Source organism: Coenobita brevimanus, chromosome 65, assembly GCF_032717465.1.
Source record: "Coenobita brevimanus isolate Jiangsu-jjx chromosome 65, ASM3271746v2, whole genome shotgun sequence".
NCBI lineage: Eukaryota > Metazoa > Arthropoda > Malacostraca > Decapoda > Coenobitidae > Coenobita > Coenobita brevimanus.
Genome location: NC_137018.1, coordinates 19,944,560 through 19,964,793, shown reverse-complemented (window position 1 = coordinate 19,964,793; position 20,234 = coordinate 19,944,560). Strand labels below are relative to the sequence as shown.

At 43.0% G+C, this 20,234-nt stretch overlaps 1 protein-coding gene across 1 annotated transcript in view; it reads left to right on the top strand.

The window, feature by feature from the left end:
* Nup107 (nuclear pore complex protein Nup107) overlaps positions 1 to 19,925 on the top strand; it is a 399,651-nt gene extending 379,726 nt beyond the window's left edge. Inside the window, exon 18 of the mRNA XM_080276587.1 lies at positions 18,558 to 19,925. Within this exon, the coding sequence (XP_080132713.1) occupies positions 18,558 to 18,662 (105 nt within the window). The 3' untranslated portion in view covers positions 18,663 to 19,925. The remainder of the gene's footprint in view (positions 1 to 18,557) is intronic.
* The last annotated feature ends 309 nt before the right edge of the window (positions 19,926 to 20,234 follow it).

Sequence of the window (20,234 nt, the reverse complement as noted above, 5' to 3'; positions counted from 1 at the left end):
TAACTGGTATTAACTTTATTGTGCTTTTGTGGAGAGAGTGTGATGGAGGAGATTACTGTTACGTGCCGGGGAGTTATATACTTGTTAAGTGTCTTGTGTATGTTTTCCTATATATTAAAGTTGGGATGATTTTCCCGCGTGTTGTTTTCCCATTTACTGCCTCCCGAGCACCATATCTTGATATCTGAAGGCGGAGACGAGAACTTGGCTCTCTCGCCCCTCTGCCTTTACATACGTGGCGCAGTGAGTAGGATATGGTGACTTGATAGTTTGTGAATGGGTGGTTGTTGTAAGTCGCTTATAGCACGCCCTTGTTGTCTGAGGCCCGGAAACAAGGTTTCACTCTTTCACTGTGCTACTTATAGGTTTTGTCAGCCTTTTGTGTGAAGAGGTGAGGCTGTCAGAGCCAGTAAATTATTACCCACATGCCGTGTTTATTTAATGCGTGTTTAAGGTACATTTTTTCCGTTGTCTGGGTGTTGCCCTGTTCCAGTTTATTTTTCTAACTTTGTTTTTGTTTTGTGTGTCCTAACTATGCCATTTAATACCTGTAATTTGAGTACTGAGTTTATTTGCTTCTTTCTTTTGTTGGGGATCTTGCGGAAGGTTTTGTTTTGATAGGGTTGGTTTGGGTTTTCATTTTGTTTTAGCCTTCATTGTTGGACATAAAGGTCTTTATACTTCCGTGTGTTGCCTTGGCTTTTATCTTTATTTTCTTTCTATTGGGTATTTATTAACTACTAAAATGTCTTCCTCCAGTGTAGAGACTTTAAAAGCCCAAGCACTGAGCTAAGGACTCTCGGGAGATGATGTTGGAAAGTTTGTCCTACAGCAACAAGCCATCGAACAGGAGGAACGAGCTGAAGAGCGAAGAATGAAGGCAGAAGAAGAGGAGCGTAAGCTGCAGATGGCCAAGGTAGAGGCAGATAAGGAGATAGAGTTGGCTCGTATAGCTGCTCAGGGTTCAATTCCTCGAACCTTGCTCAAGGAAAATGTAAGTAAGCCTTGCCTTCCCCAATACAAGGAAGAGAAAGACATAGCTTCCTACCTTGTTCATTTTGAAAGAGTGGCAGATTTGCTGGGAGTAGAGGAAGATACCTATGCAGTGTGGCTTGGAAGTTTACTAACGGGTAAGGCTGCAGATTTTTACATCTTACCACCAGATAAAACCAAATCTTACTCCCTCCTAAAGAAGGCTCTCTTGACAAGATTCCATAACACTCCAGATGGATATCGAGTGGAGTTCCGCAGCGCTAAGATCCAGAGTGGTGAAAGTTTCCTGCAATGCTCCACCCACCTGACGTGACTTTTCCAGGCCTGTCTAGAGATGTCCGGGATTGCCAACACATACGACTCATTTAAAGACTTCATGCTTCTTGATCAGTTCTTGGCTTCTCTCCACCCCGAGCTACGCCTCTTTGTGAAGGAATGTCTGCCAAAAACTCTAGCTGATGCTGTTAAGCTAGCTGATACTTGGGTGTCCGGCCACAGCGCCTACTCCAAACCCCACTCCCCCTTCTCGGGTGAGAGATCCTCTAAGCCTACTTCTCCTAACCCTACTCCTTTTTCCCCAAAAGAACAAACCTCCCGATCTACCCGCAGTTCTGCAGGCCGAGAGAACTCCTCCACCGTGCGGTGCCACAACTGTAGAGAAGAGGGTCACATCTGGTCCCGGTGTCCCAAGAACCCCCGGGGCCTTCAAGGACGGCACCGCCAACCAACCTCACAAGGTGGGTTTCTGTCTACGTGACCCTACCATGCCTAACTATAGGGTTGCTGGAACCATCAATGGTGCTTGGACTTCCTCCATAATTAGGGACACTGGATGCTTCTGCATAGTTGTTACCGAGGAAGCCTTACCAGACGCTGATGTTGTGAACTGTCGGAAGGTCCACGTCGCCGATTATCTTGAGTGTGTCGACGAGTTCCCAGTCTTGAGGTGCTTTCTAAATTGTCCCTGTTTTGTTGGATGGATGAATGTAGTCAGAGCCCCCATTAAATTTGCTGCTGCTTTGATTGGTAATGTTCCTGGCGTCAGAGCTCCTAACAACCCTGACCATCTAGTTGCTTCCCCAAGTACGACCTGCCAGTCTCAGCCGAGTGCTTGGAAAGTCCACAGAGCACCTCTTCCATCGGCCACATTACATCCTCAAATCACTCCACACCAGCCATCATCACACCTACTAGCACATCTAGTTTTCCTCCTGACTTCACTTCAGGTGCCGCTGATTCTTCCATTCCACAGGTGTGTATTGTGCTGACATGGGCCAGGAAGATGAAACGCATACATCCGCCCACCTTACCAGCCCTTCAGCCTTTGTCCATAACGCCTGATGAGTTCAGCATGCTCCAGACATCTTGCGCAACTCTTGGTGACATTAGGGATAAGGCCGCTGCGGGAACCATTGATCAAGTGAGGAACTGTTCCACCTTTCAGTTCGTTGTGGACAACGGTCTCCCTTACCGCTGGTGTCTTTCATCAAAAAGGCCTGATAAGGTAGGCAAGCTAGCTTAAGTTGTTCCAAGAGACTGTCGTCCATTGATTCTTTCTGTTGCCTATGAGACTCCCCTCGCTGGCCACTTTTCGGACAGGAAGACTGAGATGAAGATCATGGAGCTTTTTTTCTGGCCAGGTATGGGTGCCAACATAAGAGACTTCTGCAGGTCCTGCGACAAGTGCCAGAGGTTCTTGGCAAAAGGCAGAGTCCGTCCAGCTCCTCTGAAGCCGATGCCTATCATCACAGAGCCGTTCTCATGTGTCGTCATCAATCTTGTTGGTCCCCTCTCAGCTCCGTCCTCGGAAGGCCACAGGTATATCCTAACATTAATTGACTTTGCCACTGGTTTCCCCAAGCAGTACCTCTGAGGGACACAGATTCAATATCTGTAGCTGAGGCTTTACTGTCCATCTTTTCCAGGGTCGGCATCCCTAGGAAAGTCCTGTCGGACTGCAGGGCTCAGTTTACCTCTAATCTGATGGCAGAACTGCACAAGCTGCTAGGGGTGAAACCCATCTTCACGACCCCCTACCATCCTTCTGGGAATGGGCGGATTGAGAAGTTACACTGACCCTTGAAGGCATCATTTAAGAAACTGTGTGAAGAAAAACCAAGGGAATGGCACAGGTACCTAATCCCTCCTTTGTTCACCCTCAGGGAAGTTCCCAGTGACAGGACCGGCTTCTCTGCTTTCTACCTGCTGTATGGTCGTTCCGTGAGAGGACCTCTGACAGCATTGAGAGACCTCTGGGAAAATCTTACTATCCAGGGCCAGGAGCGAAGCAGCTGTCAACATGTCATTGAACTACGGTACAAGCTTGAAGAATGTGCGAAGATTGCTGCTCGAAACGCAGACGTCAGTAGTAGCAGATATAAGGCCATCTTTTACGTACCCTCCCAAGATCGGCAGTTCAGGCCAGGAGACAAAGTGCTAGTTCTGCTCCTGAGTGATACCAGCAAGCTGCTACTCTCCTGGAGTGGCTCATATAAGGTCCTGGAGAAAAGGGGCAAAGTGGATTATGTAATTGAAGAGCCTAAAGGACCTAATCTTTATTATGTAAATTTAGTGAAGAAATACCACCACAGGGCATAGGTTATGCAAGTAGCTGTTTTGGACGAGGTTGATATGCTCGAACATCTGGATCCCCATGCCATCAGAGAATTAGCTCAAGTCATCGAGAATGAAGATCAGGACTACTTCAGACAGTTACCAGTGACCCTTGATGGCCTGAGTGACGAGCGCCTGAACACTGAGCCCAAAATTGGTTCTTCTCTGTCATAACATCAACAAGCAACCCTACACGAGCTACTGGGTGAGTTTGCTGATATTTTTTCAAACAATCGTGATTGTACTAACACCATTGAACATGACATCTTACTCGCCACCACTAACAGAGTGCGAGCTAAGGTCTACCCGGTCCCGGTTTACCTCAAATCCTTCTTCGAGTAAGAGGTTGAGACTACTGCAACAAGGAATCATCCAACACTCCTCCTCGCCTCACTGTTCTCCAGTGGTAATGGCAAAGAAGTCTGATGGTACATATAGGATGGCTGTCGATTACCGTCAGTTAAACTCAATTGCAGTTTTCCATGCAGAGCCTACCTGTAATATGGAGGAGGACTTGCACAAGTTTTCTGGTTGCGGATATTTTTCAGAACTTGATCTCAGCAAGGCCTACTATCAGGTACCTATATCCGACAGAGCAAAGCCCCTGACAGCTTTTCCCACTCATATGGGTCTAATGGAATTTACCCGTATGCCATTTGGGTTAGTCACTGCCTGAGCTATGTATATTCATTTGATGAGAGTTGTTCTTGCTGGCTTACCTAATGTATACTTTTATATTGATAACATATTCATCCACTCTAAACACTGGTCAGAACACCTTCATACCCTTCGCCTTGTGCTGGACAGGTTGAGATAACACCACCTCACCGTCAAACCTTCAAAATGCAGATTCGGGGTAGAATCCATCCAATACCTTGGGTTCCGGCTGGATGGTACATATTTCTGGCCTCTACATGATAAGGTCTCTGCTCTGAGTGACATTGCTACCCCTACTACTAAGAAACTCATACGTAGCTTCCTGGGTCTTGTGTCATTCTACAAAGTTTTCATCCCTCAGGCCTCCGAATACACCGGCCCATTGTCAGACCTGCTGAAAAAGACTAGCCGCGAGCCTCTCACCTGGACTGAAGATCTGCGCAGCCACTTCAACCATCTCAAGTCAACATTGTGTTCTGACCTGATTCTTCGCCTCCTTGATCCTAACCGAACTTTTGTTCTACAAACCGACACATCCCAAAATGGACTGGGAGCTGTGATGCTGCAGTATTACGACAACTGTCCTCATCCCGTCTCCTGTGCAAGTAGAAAGTTACTCAACAGGGAAAGGAGGTACTCGACTATTGAGAGAGAGTGCCTGGCAATCATTTTTGTAATTTTAAGGTTTGATTTTTATCACAGAGGGAAAGCGTTTCTTTTAGAGATAGATCATCAGCCTTTGGTATACTTAGCAACTTTCAGAGGTAAAAATGACCGCCTGCTACGATGGTCTTATAAGTTTGCGGGCCTACAAGTTCAGGATTGTCTACCCTGCCGGCAAATATAATTTAGGGACAGACATTTTAAGTAGGTTACCCAAGGTCTACTAATCTCTTGTATCTACTTTGCAGTAGATTCTTCTTTGGGGGGCAGTGTCAAGGCTGCATTACCCCCACTTTGGGAACAGTGCTTCGCGACTTCACGGAGCTGACATGACGTTTCAAACTGCAGATCGTTTGAAGCCCCAATACCACCTCAGGAGTCATTTGGGAGGTTTGTTCGGCCGCAGCCATCACTTCCTCCGGCAGAACACAGCCAGGCTTCTCCACTGCAACACCTCACCTCGTGATACCTGCTAGCTGTTCTCTGAAGCACAAGTTCCATTGGGCTGGAGCTTCTGCCTTCTCATTATCGTACAGTAAAATGATCTCGTGCACCAGGTATAACTCGCCTCTCTCGCTCTGCTCCACCCCCTCTTAGTACTGATTACTGGTATTAACTTTATTGTGCTTTTGTGGAGAGAGTGTGATGGAGGAGATTGTTGTTACGTGCCGGGGAGTTATATACTTGTTAAGTATCTTGTGTATGTTGTCGTATATATTAAAGTTGGGATGATTTTCGCGTGTGTTTGTTTTCCCATTTAATGCCTCCCGAGCACCATATCTCGATACCTGAAGGCGGAGATGAGAACGTAGCTCTCTTGCTCCTCTGCCTTTACAGGGTGCAGCAAGGAAGAAAGGTTGCCGGTTCCTTGAAAACAGTGATAAGAAGGAGGGGAGTGAGCATGGAAGTGAAAAAGTTACTGCTTGACAGTATTGTGATACCAACTCTAACGTATGGAAGTGAAACTTGGATCTTGTTGGAGGGACACAAGTCAAGAGTGAGAGCAGTGGAAATGAGTTATTTGAGAGGAGCTTGTGAAGTCACAAGAAACACACTGAAGTGGTTTGACCATGTGGAGATAATGGAGAACGAGAGGCTGACGAGGAGAGTGTATGTGAGTGAGGTGGAGGGGGGTGGGGAGGGAGGGAGAGGCCATGGATGAGATGGAGGGATTGAGTGGAGAGGTATATGAGAGAGGGGGGTGTGAGCTGGGAGCAGGGCAATGAAATGGCGGGGCACAGGGCGACATGGAGGCAATTTGTTTGTGTACCCTCTTTATCAGATTAAGGCGTCCGGCAATAGATAGAGAGGTAGATAGTAAAAGTCAAGAGCATTTTATTTGGTAATCCTGAAGAAGACATAGAACCGACCACCTTATTTTGCAGTTTTCTTCAGCCTTTTCCTTACCTTAGCTATCCATGGGACTCTTGAAGTATTTTCTGATTGCATTTTCAAATTTGATTGTTTTTTATTTCTCTTAAATGTTGTGAAAAGTGTTTTAAAATGTGGTGTTTGTTTACAAAAGGATGCCATATTGTGGTGCACGAAGACAGATGGACACCATCTTAGATCGCCATTTTTTAACTAACTTACACTTAATAGTGTCTATTTGTCCAAACCTAACCTAAATTTTCATAACTTTACCTAATCATATTTATCATAGCCTAGAAACCTATTATATGCCAACCTAACTAATTTTATGCTAACTTTACCAAACTTACCCAAACCTAAGCTGAGCTATCCCTTACATAATAATTTTCCTCGTTTATTGACGGAAACTCTGCATACTCCAAAAAGCATTTCTGTACATCTTTACAAAGCCACTGAATTAATTCAAAGGTACTTGAAGCCCTTTCACGTGACTTTAGAAACGGACTCCCGTGGGAGTTGTTGTATGCTGATGATTTGGTGTTGATTGCAGAGAATGAAAGGGAGGCGGAGGAAAGGTTTAGGAAATGGAGAGATGGTATGGGGCAAAAGGGTTTAAGGGTAAATGCAGATAAAACAAAAGTGATGATATCTATGGTTGGTGGCGGTACTGTCAAAGACGAGGGAGATCTGTTTCGCCATGTGCAGTTGTTGCCACAAGGGCGTGGGAAGTAATTCCATCTTGTGCGGTGTGTGTGATAAATGGGTGCATAAGAGATGTAGTGGTATCAGAGGTAGACTGCGAGATAATGCTGATTTTATGTGTACGGCGTGCTGGGGTGAGCAGGTGGAGATTGTCAGAACAGTGAAAACATCTGAACTTGCTGGTGAATCTCTTGAGTGTGTGGAAGAGTTTTGTTATTTAGGAGACATGTTGTGTGCTGGAGGTGGGGCTGGAGCTAGCTCTGTGGCTAGGGTGAGAAGTGGTTGGAAGAAGTTCAGGGAGCTCTTGCCTCTCCTGACATTGAGGGGGCTCTCCTACGTGCTAAGGGGTCTTTGTATGCAGCGTGTGTTAGGAGTGTAATGCTGTATGGCAGTGAGACCTGGGCAGTGAAGGAGGAAGTACTGTATTCATCAGACGTACAGAAATATCAATGATTAGGTGGATGTGCAGTGCGTCTCTCCAAGGCCTGGAGGGGCTGGGTTTACAATGGAAGAGTTGATGAGTAGGATGGGACTGGAGTGTATTGGTGTTGTGATGAGGAGAGGTAGATTGAGGTGGTTTGGACATGTGGAGAGGATGGGGGATGATAGCTGGGTGAGGAAGGTGAGAAGTGTTAATATTGGGGGTGGGGTTATGAGGGGTAGACCGAGAAAGACATGGGACGAGGTCATTAAGTGTGACCTTAGGGTTAAGGGACTGAACAGGGACCTAAGCTGAGCTATCGTGCAGCATGGAGAGCCGCCATTAGGTGACCAAGGCCGACACATGCAAGCATGTTGGAGCCTTTAAAAACCACTGAATTAATTCAAAGGTAGGTGGGGGGGGGGGAATGTTAAGAGGTGGCCCTATGTAGTACCTGCTGTTCATTTCAAAATAATCCATGTTTGCTTGAAGTACCCACTGGTATACGCACCAGCAGCTGGCAACACTGTCAGTGTAAACAAAGCTTAAAAGCAGATTGGTTGTCTCATGAAGTTTTTTAATGAATATGCTGATTAAACACTCAGTTGCAACCTGTTTTTCACAATATTTCAATGGTATTGGGTAAATTAAATGTACAGTATTTTGCTGCAGAAATGAAACTACCTGTGATGGGAAGTCATGAGAAATACCTGTGTAAGAGGTTATTTTGAACCCAACCAAGCCACCTAAATCAGTTATTGTACCTCCATCTTTAAAGGTGCTTTGAGGCTTTTTTTTGGGGGGGGGGGGAGTGCATTTAACCCGCCCCATCCCGATGTTTATGGACCTTTTTTTTTTGGCTCAAACATCCGCTTTTGGTGAGAAACATTGAAAATTCATAGAGAAATCGCTCACCTGAGGTTTAAAATACCCGATTTAGGTATGAGTACTTCCTTACCTGACTGGGTTTTCTAACAGGCTGGCACCAAAGAAAACGAGTTCTATGGGAGGGTAACTATTTTATCCACTCATAAACAGTATTTATTTATTTACTTGGTACTAATTTATATGTAGTACAAGAGTATGTTGGTTTTCAAACAGTAATATAGGCATTATAAGCATTGTTTCACTCACTAACTCATCACCATTCATGACCTTTTTTTTCCCACAATACCTGATCATCATTTCTGACTGTTTCTTCCTCTAATGCTATGTAAACTTTGTCCTCCACATTGTCACCGATTGGGGAATCACTCTGGCCCTGAATGTCTTTATTGGCCAGGTCACTGGTAACAGGTGAATTGCCGAGACAATGGCGTGCAGGGGCGGGGGGAGAGGTTATGCGGTGTAAGGCATTGTTCCTGCTTGGCATCTTGTAGAGAAATAGAGGAAGATGTCCCGTGTATACGTGCCAAAAATCACTCGCGAAATCACTCGCGAAAATTGAAAATTATGCAAATTAGGGACCTTGCAATGTTGCCGTGTTAATTCACGTCACCGGGATGGCGCGGGTTAATATACTGAAAAATATGGTACCATTGAATTAGAACTGTGTTAATGAAGATTCTCGATAATATGGTGGTGAACACCTGTAGTGGCATGGCCTCACCCTTGATTCTGTTAGATCAGTCTTGACCCTTGACACTGTAAATCATGAACTATTGCTAGATGTCTGCAATTTTTATGGTGTCAGTCATGATGCCCTTTTGCTTCTCGAGTCATATATCAGATTGATCTCAGGAGAATAATAGTGGATCACTCTTACTCACACTCAGTTCCCCCTTTGCTTGGAGTCCCTCTAGGATCCATTTTGGGTTCATTTCTGTTTACAAAGTAGGGGAGGAGTTTGAATCAGTGAATTGGAATGAGATGGATCTGGACAGCCTGTGGTGTGCATATAGGGATTGCTTAGTCAGGAATGCTAAAGCGGTGTGTGATGTGGCAAGGTAACAACAAAGAAGAAAGGTACAGAATGGTGGGACGAAGAGGTTAAGAGAGCAGTGGAGGAAAAGAGGAAAAGTGGCTAGAGTGGTTACAGGACAGGGGTTGAATTAAAATAAGAACTGAATATATTGAGAGCAAGAAGCATGTAAAGAGACTAGTGAAGAGGAAAACAAATGCGTTAAACGATGATCTAGGAAGAAAAATGAATGCAAATTAGGAAGTTATTCTGGAAAGAGGTGCAGAAATGTAGAAGTGACAGTGGAAAGAAATGTGAAAGTGTGAAGAATGTAAGTGGTAGATTATTAACCCATGGGGATGAAGTAAGGACCAGATGGGACAAATATTTTGAAAACCTGACGAACAGGAATAGAGAGAGCAGAGCCGCTGTAAACATGATTGGTTTTGGGGGTGTGCAGAGAAGGAATGCAGTACCTGGAAACATGACATTCGTACAGGTGAAGAATGCCCTGAAGCGACTGAAAAATGGGAAGGCACCTGGGGTTGATGACGTGTATGCAGAGATGATTAAATGTAGTGGAGATCGTGGAATGAAGTGCTTGTTGGAGATAAGTAACAAGGCATGGATGAGTGAAACTGTGTCAGCAAAGTAAAAAAAGGCTGTGATCATACCCACGTACAAAAATAAAGGTGAGCGAAGTGAGTGCAAGAATTATTGTGGCATAAGTTTCTTGAGTGTGGTAGGGAAGGTATATGGAAAAATTATTGTAGAGAAAGTAATAGAGATATCAGAAGTCCTACTGAGTGATGAACAGGGTGGCTTTAGGAGTGGCAGAGGATGTGTGAATCAAATATTTGCAGTGAGACAGATAGTGGAGAAGGCTTGTGAGAAGGACTATAAGGTGTTTATGGCATTTATGGATCTGGAAAATGCATACGACAAAGTAGACAGAGAAAGATTATGAAAGTTTTGCTCATGTGTGGTGTAGATGGTAAGCTGCTAGGTGCCATCAAGAGTTGTTATGGTGGTAGTGAGGCATATGTAAGAGTAAATGGGCATCTAAGTAAATGGTTCACGATCACTGGGTGTGAAACAAGGATGTGTGATGTCCCCATGGTTCTTCAGTGCATACTGTATATCACTCTCGTCTTAAATGTCAGGACCAACTGCCTAGCCCCGGGCTCCTACGCTCCTCATGGGGCAACGTAGGATTGGATGATGGATGGATGGATGGTACTGAGAGAAGTAAAAACATGAGTAATGGAGAGAGGGATGGCTTTGATAATGAATGGTGATGGATGGAATACAGTCAAACCCCTACGTACAAAAAAATCCGCAGATACAAAAAAAAAATTGTGTGTGTGTGGGGGAGGGGGTGTCAGTCATAGCAAGGAAGTATGGGGTTAGGGGAAGACACTGACAAGGAGCTGATGTGATAGTTAGAGGCTTCACCAAACTCTGTTTCAGAGGTCTGCCACCAGGTGGTCTAGCGTCGCCCAGCCTTGATTAAATATTTTTGTGGGGTTTTAAAGACCTGTGAAATTGTACCTAATACTAAATTTATAATAATATTGATATTTATAGGAATATTTTTTCCTGTTCAATCAAGCACATATATATATATATATATACCTGTAAAAAAAAGAATAACCAGGCTTTCAGAGAATCTTCACGTAGGGACTAAAATAGTGTGCTGTTTATTTACATATACTGTATTTAAACAAATCGTGTGCAGTTAGTAAAAGGAGATTACCTTCAGGACTTCTGATGTGTGTGTTTTAGCATGATATAAAGGAGTAAGCAGTTCCACTGAAAATAATGTACTGAACGATTGCTTAGTTGGTGAATCAGCCATATTAGTCCAAACAAACGGCAGCGCAGTACAACATGATAACCATAGCAGAGTACGAAGAGTTGAAGTGTAAACTTACTAAACTGTGCAATGGAGCCAGGGAAACATTTAAAAGAATTATTTATGTTAGACTTTGTCTGCTAAGATGATCAAGACATCCAACAGGTCCGTATTGTTAGGAAAAGTCATACATCAGGCAGGGCAGCATATCGAAAGGTGCTGCTAAATATGCGGCTACACATCTATTTTCTTTTGTGGATAGTAACGAATGACAAATATTTTAATCACAGTTATCTTGCTTTATGGATGGTTCTAGTAAAATTGCCTAGGTTTTGTCTCTATGTTATGCTTACAGAGATGAGTAAACTGACGAAAGCTGAGTTTACAAAATGACACTTGCAATACATTATATATAATCAGAGGGCTCCCAGATTGTAATTTCTTTGTAGCATATCGTGCCATCTGAGTAATTTGATGAGTAAAATATGTTTTGAGGTGTTTTACTTTGTGTCAGAATTAAAAAGAAACTACGCTGGCTAGTTTTTCAATGCATACCCCGCATCAGAGCTGGGTGACGGAAGCGAACCTAGTGGCGGATTTCTGAAACTGGATCTGGTGAAGTGTCTAATTGGAGTTCAGGGAAGGGTAGGGGATAAGTGGAAGAGTGGAGACAATAATGGGCTTTAATCTGGGAGAGAGAGAGAGAGAGAGAGAGGATAACACAGAAGTAGGTATGGAGTAGAAAGGAGATGGGGTAAAGAGAAAGAACTGTGTGACCTCAGTAATTATGGGATTAGGGTTGGGTTGGAGAGAGCGGAGTTTTACAAAAGAGCGAATCTATATGTTAAAAGAGCGACAAAATTTTCTCGAAAGAGCGACAGATTTACTATTAAAAGAGCGGCCATATTTTACATCAATTGAGCGTCTTAATTACCTCTTCCGTTAGCCAGATGTTAATACCTGTTGCCCCCTGCTCACCACAGGGAGGTGGAAGTAGGTTTTTGAGCAGGAAAAATATTTTCTGTTTTAGAGTGGCTTACTACAATCAGTGTCATATTGGTTAAATGTGTACAGATCATATCTTTGTTATATTGGTCAGTTAAAATGAATGTCAGTTAAAATGAATGTCAGTTAAAATGAATGTGTCAGTTAAAATGAAGCTTAAGATAATTCTGCGTCTTATTAACATATATACATATTTACAAATCCGTTTTTGCCATGAACTTGCAACCCATAGATTGTAAGTACTGACGTCGGTTAATATCCCCCGACTTGTACTTGGTGAACTGAGTTATGGCATATTCACACTTCTCTTTAGCCACTTTCTTTGGTACAGCTGGCATGCCGGTACTTCTGATTTTCAAGTACGTTGTTGCTTGGAGCCTTTTAATTACATCCATGAAGATGAAGATGGATGGGTGAGCTTTGTAAAATTGTGCGTTGAAATGTGCATGAAAGGATTCAGCCGCATTGTTTGTGCGTTTGTTGTTAGAAGGGACTTCAGCCCAAAGCACTGGTGGAAATTTTGAATGAGGCGTGACATAGTTATCAACTAGATAGTCTGCATAATTAGTACATTTTTCATTCTGTGGTGCGCATGACATCAGTTCCTCAACAAAACATTCTTCAATATCTGCAGGATCAATGAAATGGAAACCATATGATAGTTTTAGCCACTGTCCTATGTCACTATTCTTGTCTTTGTATTCTTTACTTAGACCAAGGTTTTGGATTTTCCTCCACCATGCCTGCCCTAAATGGAATCTACAGCATTTGATGATTGCATCCGGAAATGTTTCTTTCAGGACAGTGAGCATGGGGAATTCAAAATCCACGTGTATAACAGAGGCTTGCAGTTGCAGATTTTTTGATACACAAATATCATGTAAACATTTCCACATGGTTCGGTAAATCTCCTCCGATTTACCTGGTAAAAGAGCATATACTAAAGGAATATAATGGCCATTACATAAGCCATGGATAGAGTACAGTTGATAAAAAATTTTTGGACCACTCTTAAAGGTCCCGTCAATAAAAATCTCCTCTGCAGAAGTTACCAGAAATTCCAGATTTGTTGTACATGATAGGATAACAATGCCCGTGTCTGGGTTATTTTCCAACACAAACTCTTCGCCTTTGCTGGTGGTGGTATTCATGGACTCGAGAGCTTGATAGACTTCCTCACGATTTTTAGGCAAAACAGGATATTGTTTTCTTCTTTCACGGTATATTGATTGTGCCAGACATTTCAGATCACCAGATTGCAGATTGTTTTCCGTAACTTTACAAAGTTCTGTCCTAATTATTTTTGCCGGCCTTGCTGTCATGTTATCACTTGCTTTTCTTTTCACTGTTGTACGTAATTGCTGTCGTTCAAGTTTTCTCTCATCTTTTTCATGATTGTGTTGCAACTGCACTGGGACAATGCTACCTATTTCACAGTCTGTTTTCACTCGCGCTTTACACTTCCCATTTGTACACCGCCACGAAAAACTTCCATCACTTAATGTTGTGTCGACTCTAAACTTGTAGCCTTCATAAATTATACACTTTTTTCCCTTGTTAGTTTCTGTAACGGTGAACTCCATGTTGGCATGACTTTACTGTGTGGACTCACCAGACACAATGACAGATTGTATGGAAGTAACAGACGAGTTTGACTGGCTTTGTTTGTTTTGGAGTTTGTTTCGGCTTTGTAAGTTTGGCTGGATTGGTGACAGGTAGGGAGGTGGGGGGGATAATGAGGCAGTCAGGTCGTCCGCTCTTTTAATAGTATATTTTGTCGCTCTTTTATACTACTCTCATTACTGTTCCGCCACTCATTTGTAGGGCGCCTGGAGAGAGAGAGAGAGAGAGAGAGAGGGGGGATAGCACAGAAGTAGATATGAAGTATAAAGGAGATGGGATAGAGGGAAAACTTTGTGTCCTTAGTAATTATAGGATTAGGGTTGGGTTGGAGAGAGAGAGAGAGAGAGAGAGAGAGAGAGGATAACACAGAAGTAGGTATGGTGTAGAAAGACAATGGGGTAGAGGGAAAGAACTTTGTGACCTCAGTAATTATGGGATTGGGGTTGGGTTGAAGAGAGAGAGAGAAGAATGAGAGGTGGACTTAAGAAAAAAAAAATGACTTAGGAAAGACCTTTAAGAACCAGTTATTTTTGTAATTCAGGGACAGCCTGTATCTCAGATTTGTTGTATGCCGATGATGTAGTACTGCTTGCAAATACCGGACAAGAACTTCGTAGAGTAGTGTAGAATTTTGCTGATGTCAGTGAGCGTCGTGTCGTGAGAGTAAATGTAGAAAAGAGTGAAGTGGTGATAATTGAGAGAAGGTGACTCTGAGTGTGATGTTAGTGAATGGAGCAACTGGAGTTAGTGAGAGAGTTCAAATATCTGGGTACAGTGATAGAAAAAAAAAAAAGGAAAATGTGAAAACAAAGTGGAAAGTAGAGTGACACAAGGAAGGAAGGTAGCTGGTGCTATGGAGGCTTTAATAAGAAACGGAGGCTTGAATGTTGCAGCTGCACTAGGCTTACGTGAAGGAGTATTAGTGCCAACTTCAACACACAGATGTGAGACTATGGTGTCGCATGAAAATGAAAAGTCAAGAGTGAGAGCAGTGGAGATGGAACTGCTGAGGAATTTATGTGGAGTACAGAGAGTGGATAGGATACGAAGTAATGTGATTCGTGAAAGATGCAGAATGAGGAAGTCTGTGGACACCTAAATTTAAGAGAGTGTACTGAGATGGTATGGTCATATGGAGAGAATGGAGAACAACAGAGTGATGAAAAAGGTTTATCTGAGTGAATTTGAAGAAGGGAGGAGGCGAGGTAGGCCAAGGAGAAGGTGGAGGGATATGGTGGATGAGTGTGTGAGGAACATAGGTATGGAAGTCAGTGAGGCTAGGGGACTGACAAGATCGAGCTGGCTGGATGAATGTTGTGAAAAGAAGTGCACGATCAGGGATTTGGCACCTCTTTTCATTGCGATAGCTTTCTGATTGACTCTGTTGGATATGTTTATGTGAAGCTACAGAATGTGATGAAAGCTTTTGGCGTATCAGATTGAGCCAGGATTCCAGGAGCTTAAATGCATGGCCCATTAGATTGGACAAACTTGGGCTGTCTGGACATTGCTACTCCTCACCCTGGACCTCCTCCCTGATGGGAAAGGAGGTCCAGATGACAATGATAATGATGATAATGCTGCTGTTGCTGCTGCTGATGATGATGATGATGATGATGATGATGAATCCTTTATGAAGTAGCTCAGAGCCTTTCCGTTTCCAAGTAGGTATGATCTTTGGGAGAGGTGATATGACAGATGATTATAGGGTTTAATTGGTGCCAGTTCTGCTGATGAAGTTTGTATTGTATATGACCAATGTCCTGCTTCTTGTAATTGTGAACTTGTAAACATGTGCTGAGCACATTGCTGTTGGTGCTGCCATTGCTGCCACTGTTACTGCCTCCGCCAAGAATCTGTGTCTGTACCTATGTATTGCCAGACATCTTAATCCCATAAGGGGGAGCCACAGACAAATCAACTCCATGTTGTCCCCCCCTCCCGGCTGTCATATACCTCTCCATTCCATCCCTCAATCTTATCCTCGGCCTCCCCCTCCCTCCACCTCACTCACATACACTCTTCTTGTTAGTCTCTTGCTCCCCATCCACTCCACATGTCCAAACCACCTCAGTGTATTTCTCTTAACATTCCATTTCATCCACAGAACGCTCCTTCACTTCTTCATTTGTCAGTCCGTTGCTACATGTAACTCCACATGCTCCTTTCAAATAACTCATTTCCACTGCTCTCACTCTTGACCTGTGTCCTTCCAACAAGGTCCAAGCTTCACTTCCATATGTTAGAGTTGGTATCACAGTGCTATAATGCAGTGACTTTTTTTACTTCCATGCTCGCTTCCCTATTTCTTATCACTGCTTTCAAACAACCAGCAACCTTTCTTCCATGTCGTACTCTTTCAGGCACTTCATCTTCCAAACTTCCATCCTTGCTCATCACAGTACCCGAGTACTTAAAAGCACTCACATTTTCCATTTCCTCATCATTGAACCTCACTTTTCATTCAGCGACATCATTTCTCTCAACGACCATAACTTTACTCTTCCCTACATTCACCTTTAGATTCCATTTCTTACATACACTCCCCAACTCATTCACCAAGCCATGCAGTTCTCCTTTGTCTTCACTTAACAATACAGTATCATCTGCAAGCAACAGAATACGAAGTTTCCAAATGTTGTCTTTACTTATTAGGGCTGCTCCAACATTCGCTGCCCTACCTTGTATCTCTTTTATAACTCCAGCCATGTACAGATTGAACAAGCATGGAGACATGACACATCCCCGTTTCAGTCCAACATTCAGATAGAAAAATTCACTCAGTTCACCATCCACATGCACTTGAGCCTTAGCACCTTCTTACATTCTCTTCACGGCGTTCAACAGCTTCTCATTTACTCCATAATTGTTCTTAATATTTTCCACATACCTTGTGTATCTGCTCTGTCGTATGCACTCTCCAAATCCGTGATGGCCACGTACAACTTCTTTCCCTTCCCTAGAAATTTTCCTCTAAAGACATAAGGATTAATATATATTAATCTGATTCACACATTCTCATCCCTTCCGAAAACCTCCCTGTTCTTCTCCAACTAATTCCTCTTTTATTTCCCTAGCTCTGTCAGTAAGTAACCTACCATATACTTTTCCTATTACACTGAGAAGACAAGTGCCCCCATGATTACCACACTCTTCTTTTTCCCCGTTTCCATTGTACAGGAGAGCAATTATACCTGACTTTCAATCCGCTGGGACTTTACCTTCCTCCCAGGCCAATCTGTACATTTTCCATATTCTTTCAGCTACTATCTTTCCCCAATGCTTCAGCATTTCACCACGCGCTCCATCAATTCCTGGGGCATTCCCCATTTTGACTTTTTTCATTGCTTCCACTACTTCCATCCTACTGATCTCGTCCTCCTTTCTTACCTCCCTTCTCCCAGCCATTCCCCAGCCACTTATACTTGCATTACTTTCATTCTCTATGTTTAACAATTCCTTAAAGTGTTCTCTCCATCTGCTCACTTTTTCTCCCTTCTCCACTGTCAGTGTACCATTTTTATATTTATTACTCTGTCTTTACCTCCTTCCAGAACATTTCCTCACATTCCCTCCACTTTTCACTCAAATCCCTTCCAAATTCCTCATCTGTTCTCTTCTTACTTCCTCTTACTAATCATTTCACCTCTCTCTTCCCCTCTAACACTCTCTTCCATCTCAACTTTTGCCATGCCTCTGCTCTCCATCCACTCACTATATGCTTTTTTCTTTTGTGCCACAGCCTGTCTCACATCTTCACTCCACCATGCTGTTCTTTGCACCCCTTTTCATCTTCTCTTCACCCCACATACCACCTTACATGCTGCACAGATTTCGTCTGTGAATGTCTTGCACACAACTTCCACCTCCCCCATCTGTTCCAAATCATATATACCCAATTGCTCCTCCACTTCAGTATTGTATTCTGTCTTCTTTCCATCCTCTTACAACCTTTCTTCCCTTCTTTTATGGACTACTTCCTCCTGTCTCTCTCTCTTTTTATTCATCCATCACATTTGTACTGGATTTTCATCACTACCAAGTGGTGGTCAGAAGGTCCACTTCCCAAGCTCTGCATGTTCTTACATTCATTACATGATTTCTCATTCTCTCATCCACACTAATCAGTAATTGCCTTCTGTTCATTCAGTTCACCACCCTCCCTTCTCATCACTCGCCACGTATACCTGTTGATCATTTTGTGCCTAAAGGGGATAATGGCAGTCGTCAACCTCCTCCCCACACAAATGTCCACTAGAGCACTGCCATTTTCATCCACTTCTGCTGGCACACCCTAGTCACCAACTACTCCATCCACCTTCACGTTCCATATTTTTCCATTCATATCTTCTGTCACAATTCTCTCATTCCTCTCAGACTTTTCCATGCATACTTCCACATGTGGAGAGAATGGAGAATGAAAGACTGACTAAGAGGGTGTATGTAGGTGAGGTGGAGGGAGGGAGAGGGAGGGGTAGACCGAGGATGAGGTGGAGGGATGGAGTTGAGAGGTATATGAGGGAGGGGGGGGTGAGTTGGGGGGAGGGGAGTCAAATGGTGGGTGACAGAGTGACTTGGAGGCGTTTTGTCTGTGGCCACCCTTTGCGGGATTAGGGCGTCGGGCTATAGATAGATAGATAGATAGACTTCCACATTTGTGCAGAACGCTTCTTTCACTGTGCACGCATGGCCTTCTGTTGGCTAATAGTAATAATACTGGTAATAATAATTATACGTTTTCCCTTCTTGTGCAGGCATTTGGGCGTGCTGAGCTGGAGCGGTTCCTGATGAAGCTACAAGATACTTCCCGGGAACTCCTTGACAATAATTGTGATGCACTTGGCTACCCACTGCAGTAATTACATATTGTGACCATGAAAGACCTTCCCTTAGCTGAAGAAAATCATCTGACATATTAAGAATAAAATAAACATAATCATACTGAAATGGTTAACCCACAGTGTAGGAGGCCCTTCTTATGCTAAATGAATTATCTGACAGTGGCAAGCATTAGATGAAATAACTAATATCATTGGCAAGAGCTTACTTTTCATATTGTGGCTGGTTTCTTTGAATTGAGAATAATCATCTCTTATGAACTAGAATAAAGTACAGTTCTTAATCCTGAGCCAAAATGCTCATAGAGCTATAGTGTTTCTGGTGCCCAGGATTCCTCTTATCTGAATAAAATTATCCAACAGTAACCCTTATTTAATGCAGATTTAGTAGTTAACAGCTAATAGGTTAACACATTTTTTTCCACATTTCATTGACGATGAAACGTAAGACTTTTAGCACAACACTGATGAGAAGGTGCTGCTGTTTGCTTTTGAAGCCCTTTCAATTGTTGTTGTTGCTTAACTTTAGTTAGTCTCTCTGAGCAGACCTGTTGACCACAGGTGAGCAACTTGTATGTATTGTACTGAACAATACCTATAGGATGACCAGGTACAATACAGTTCATGCACTGTGCAGGCATCTAACACCCCCATGTGGTAGACAGTGCCTCACTGTGGTCAGACCCGGATCATTCCCATGGTGAGGTGCAGGGAAATGTGAGGTGGTTGGCTTCTGGGTGGATGCTGAGGTTACCCTACCCAGAGTGCACAGTGCCATCATGTGTAGGATTAGTACAGTATGATACGGTTATAAATTTGTGCAGTTACCAGATGAGTTATTTTCAATAGGAGCCATCCTTGGGAGTGAAGAGGTAAGAATAACTTTTAACTCCTGCAGTATGAGAGGTCTACCTTGAGCTGCGTAAAATCGTTTGTAGGTAATAAGAATAAAGTCAGTGGGGATTATCATACTGAAGGGTTAATACTGTATTCTATTATGGCCATGCCTTAATATACTTTACTCTTTGTATATTAGATTCCTAATGTATAGCTAGCTGGTTGAATCATTATTAGGTTTTAATATTTTCCAATATGTTGTGACCACCAATGATTAAATTTTGAGTATAGAGCAGTTTCCAGTTCACTTATATATTTATAGCTTCCTTATTGTTTACTTTGTTTTCCAGGTATGTTTCACTTTATAATAGTCAGGTACTTACCATGTCATTAATATATTGTACATAAGTTTTTGATATTAGTGTAATTTGTGTGATCCTTATGTCTTTCCTAATAAAACAATTTTTTAATAAATGTTGTGTTACCAACAAAAGGAACCTTGTTACCTAGAGTTTACATGGCAGTGGAATCGTCATACTAAGAATTTATCTACCCAGAACTTTTTATAGTAGTAGGTGGTGACCATCATCCACTTACTTGATAAAGTGTTGCCTAATTCTTCCTTCACCTTTATCATTCTTTTTATATATCTGCTCGCTTTCCTTTCTGGTTCTCTCATCTTTCCTGTCACTGTATTATTCTTCTTTCCACTCTAGGTAGATGTACACTGATTGTCAAGCCTAATGGTTTCCTGCA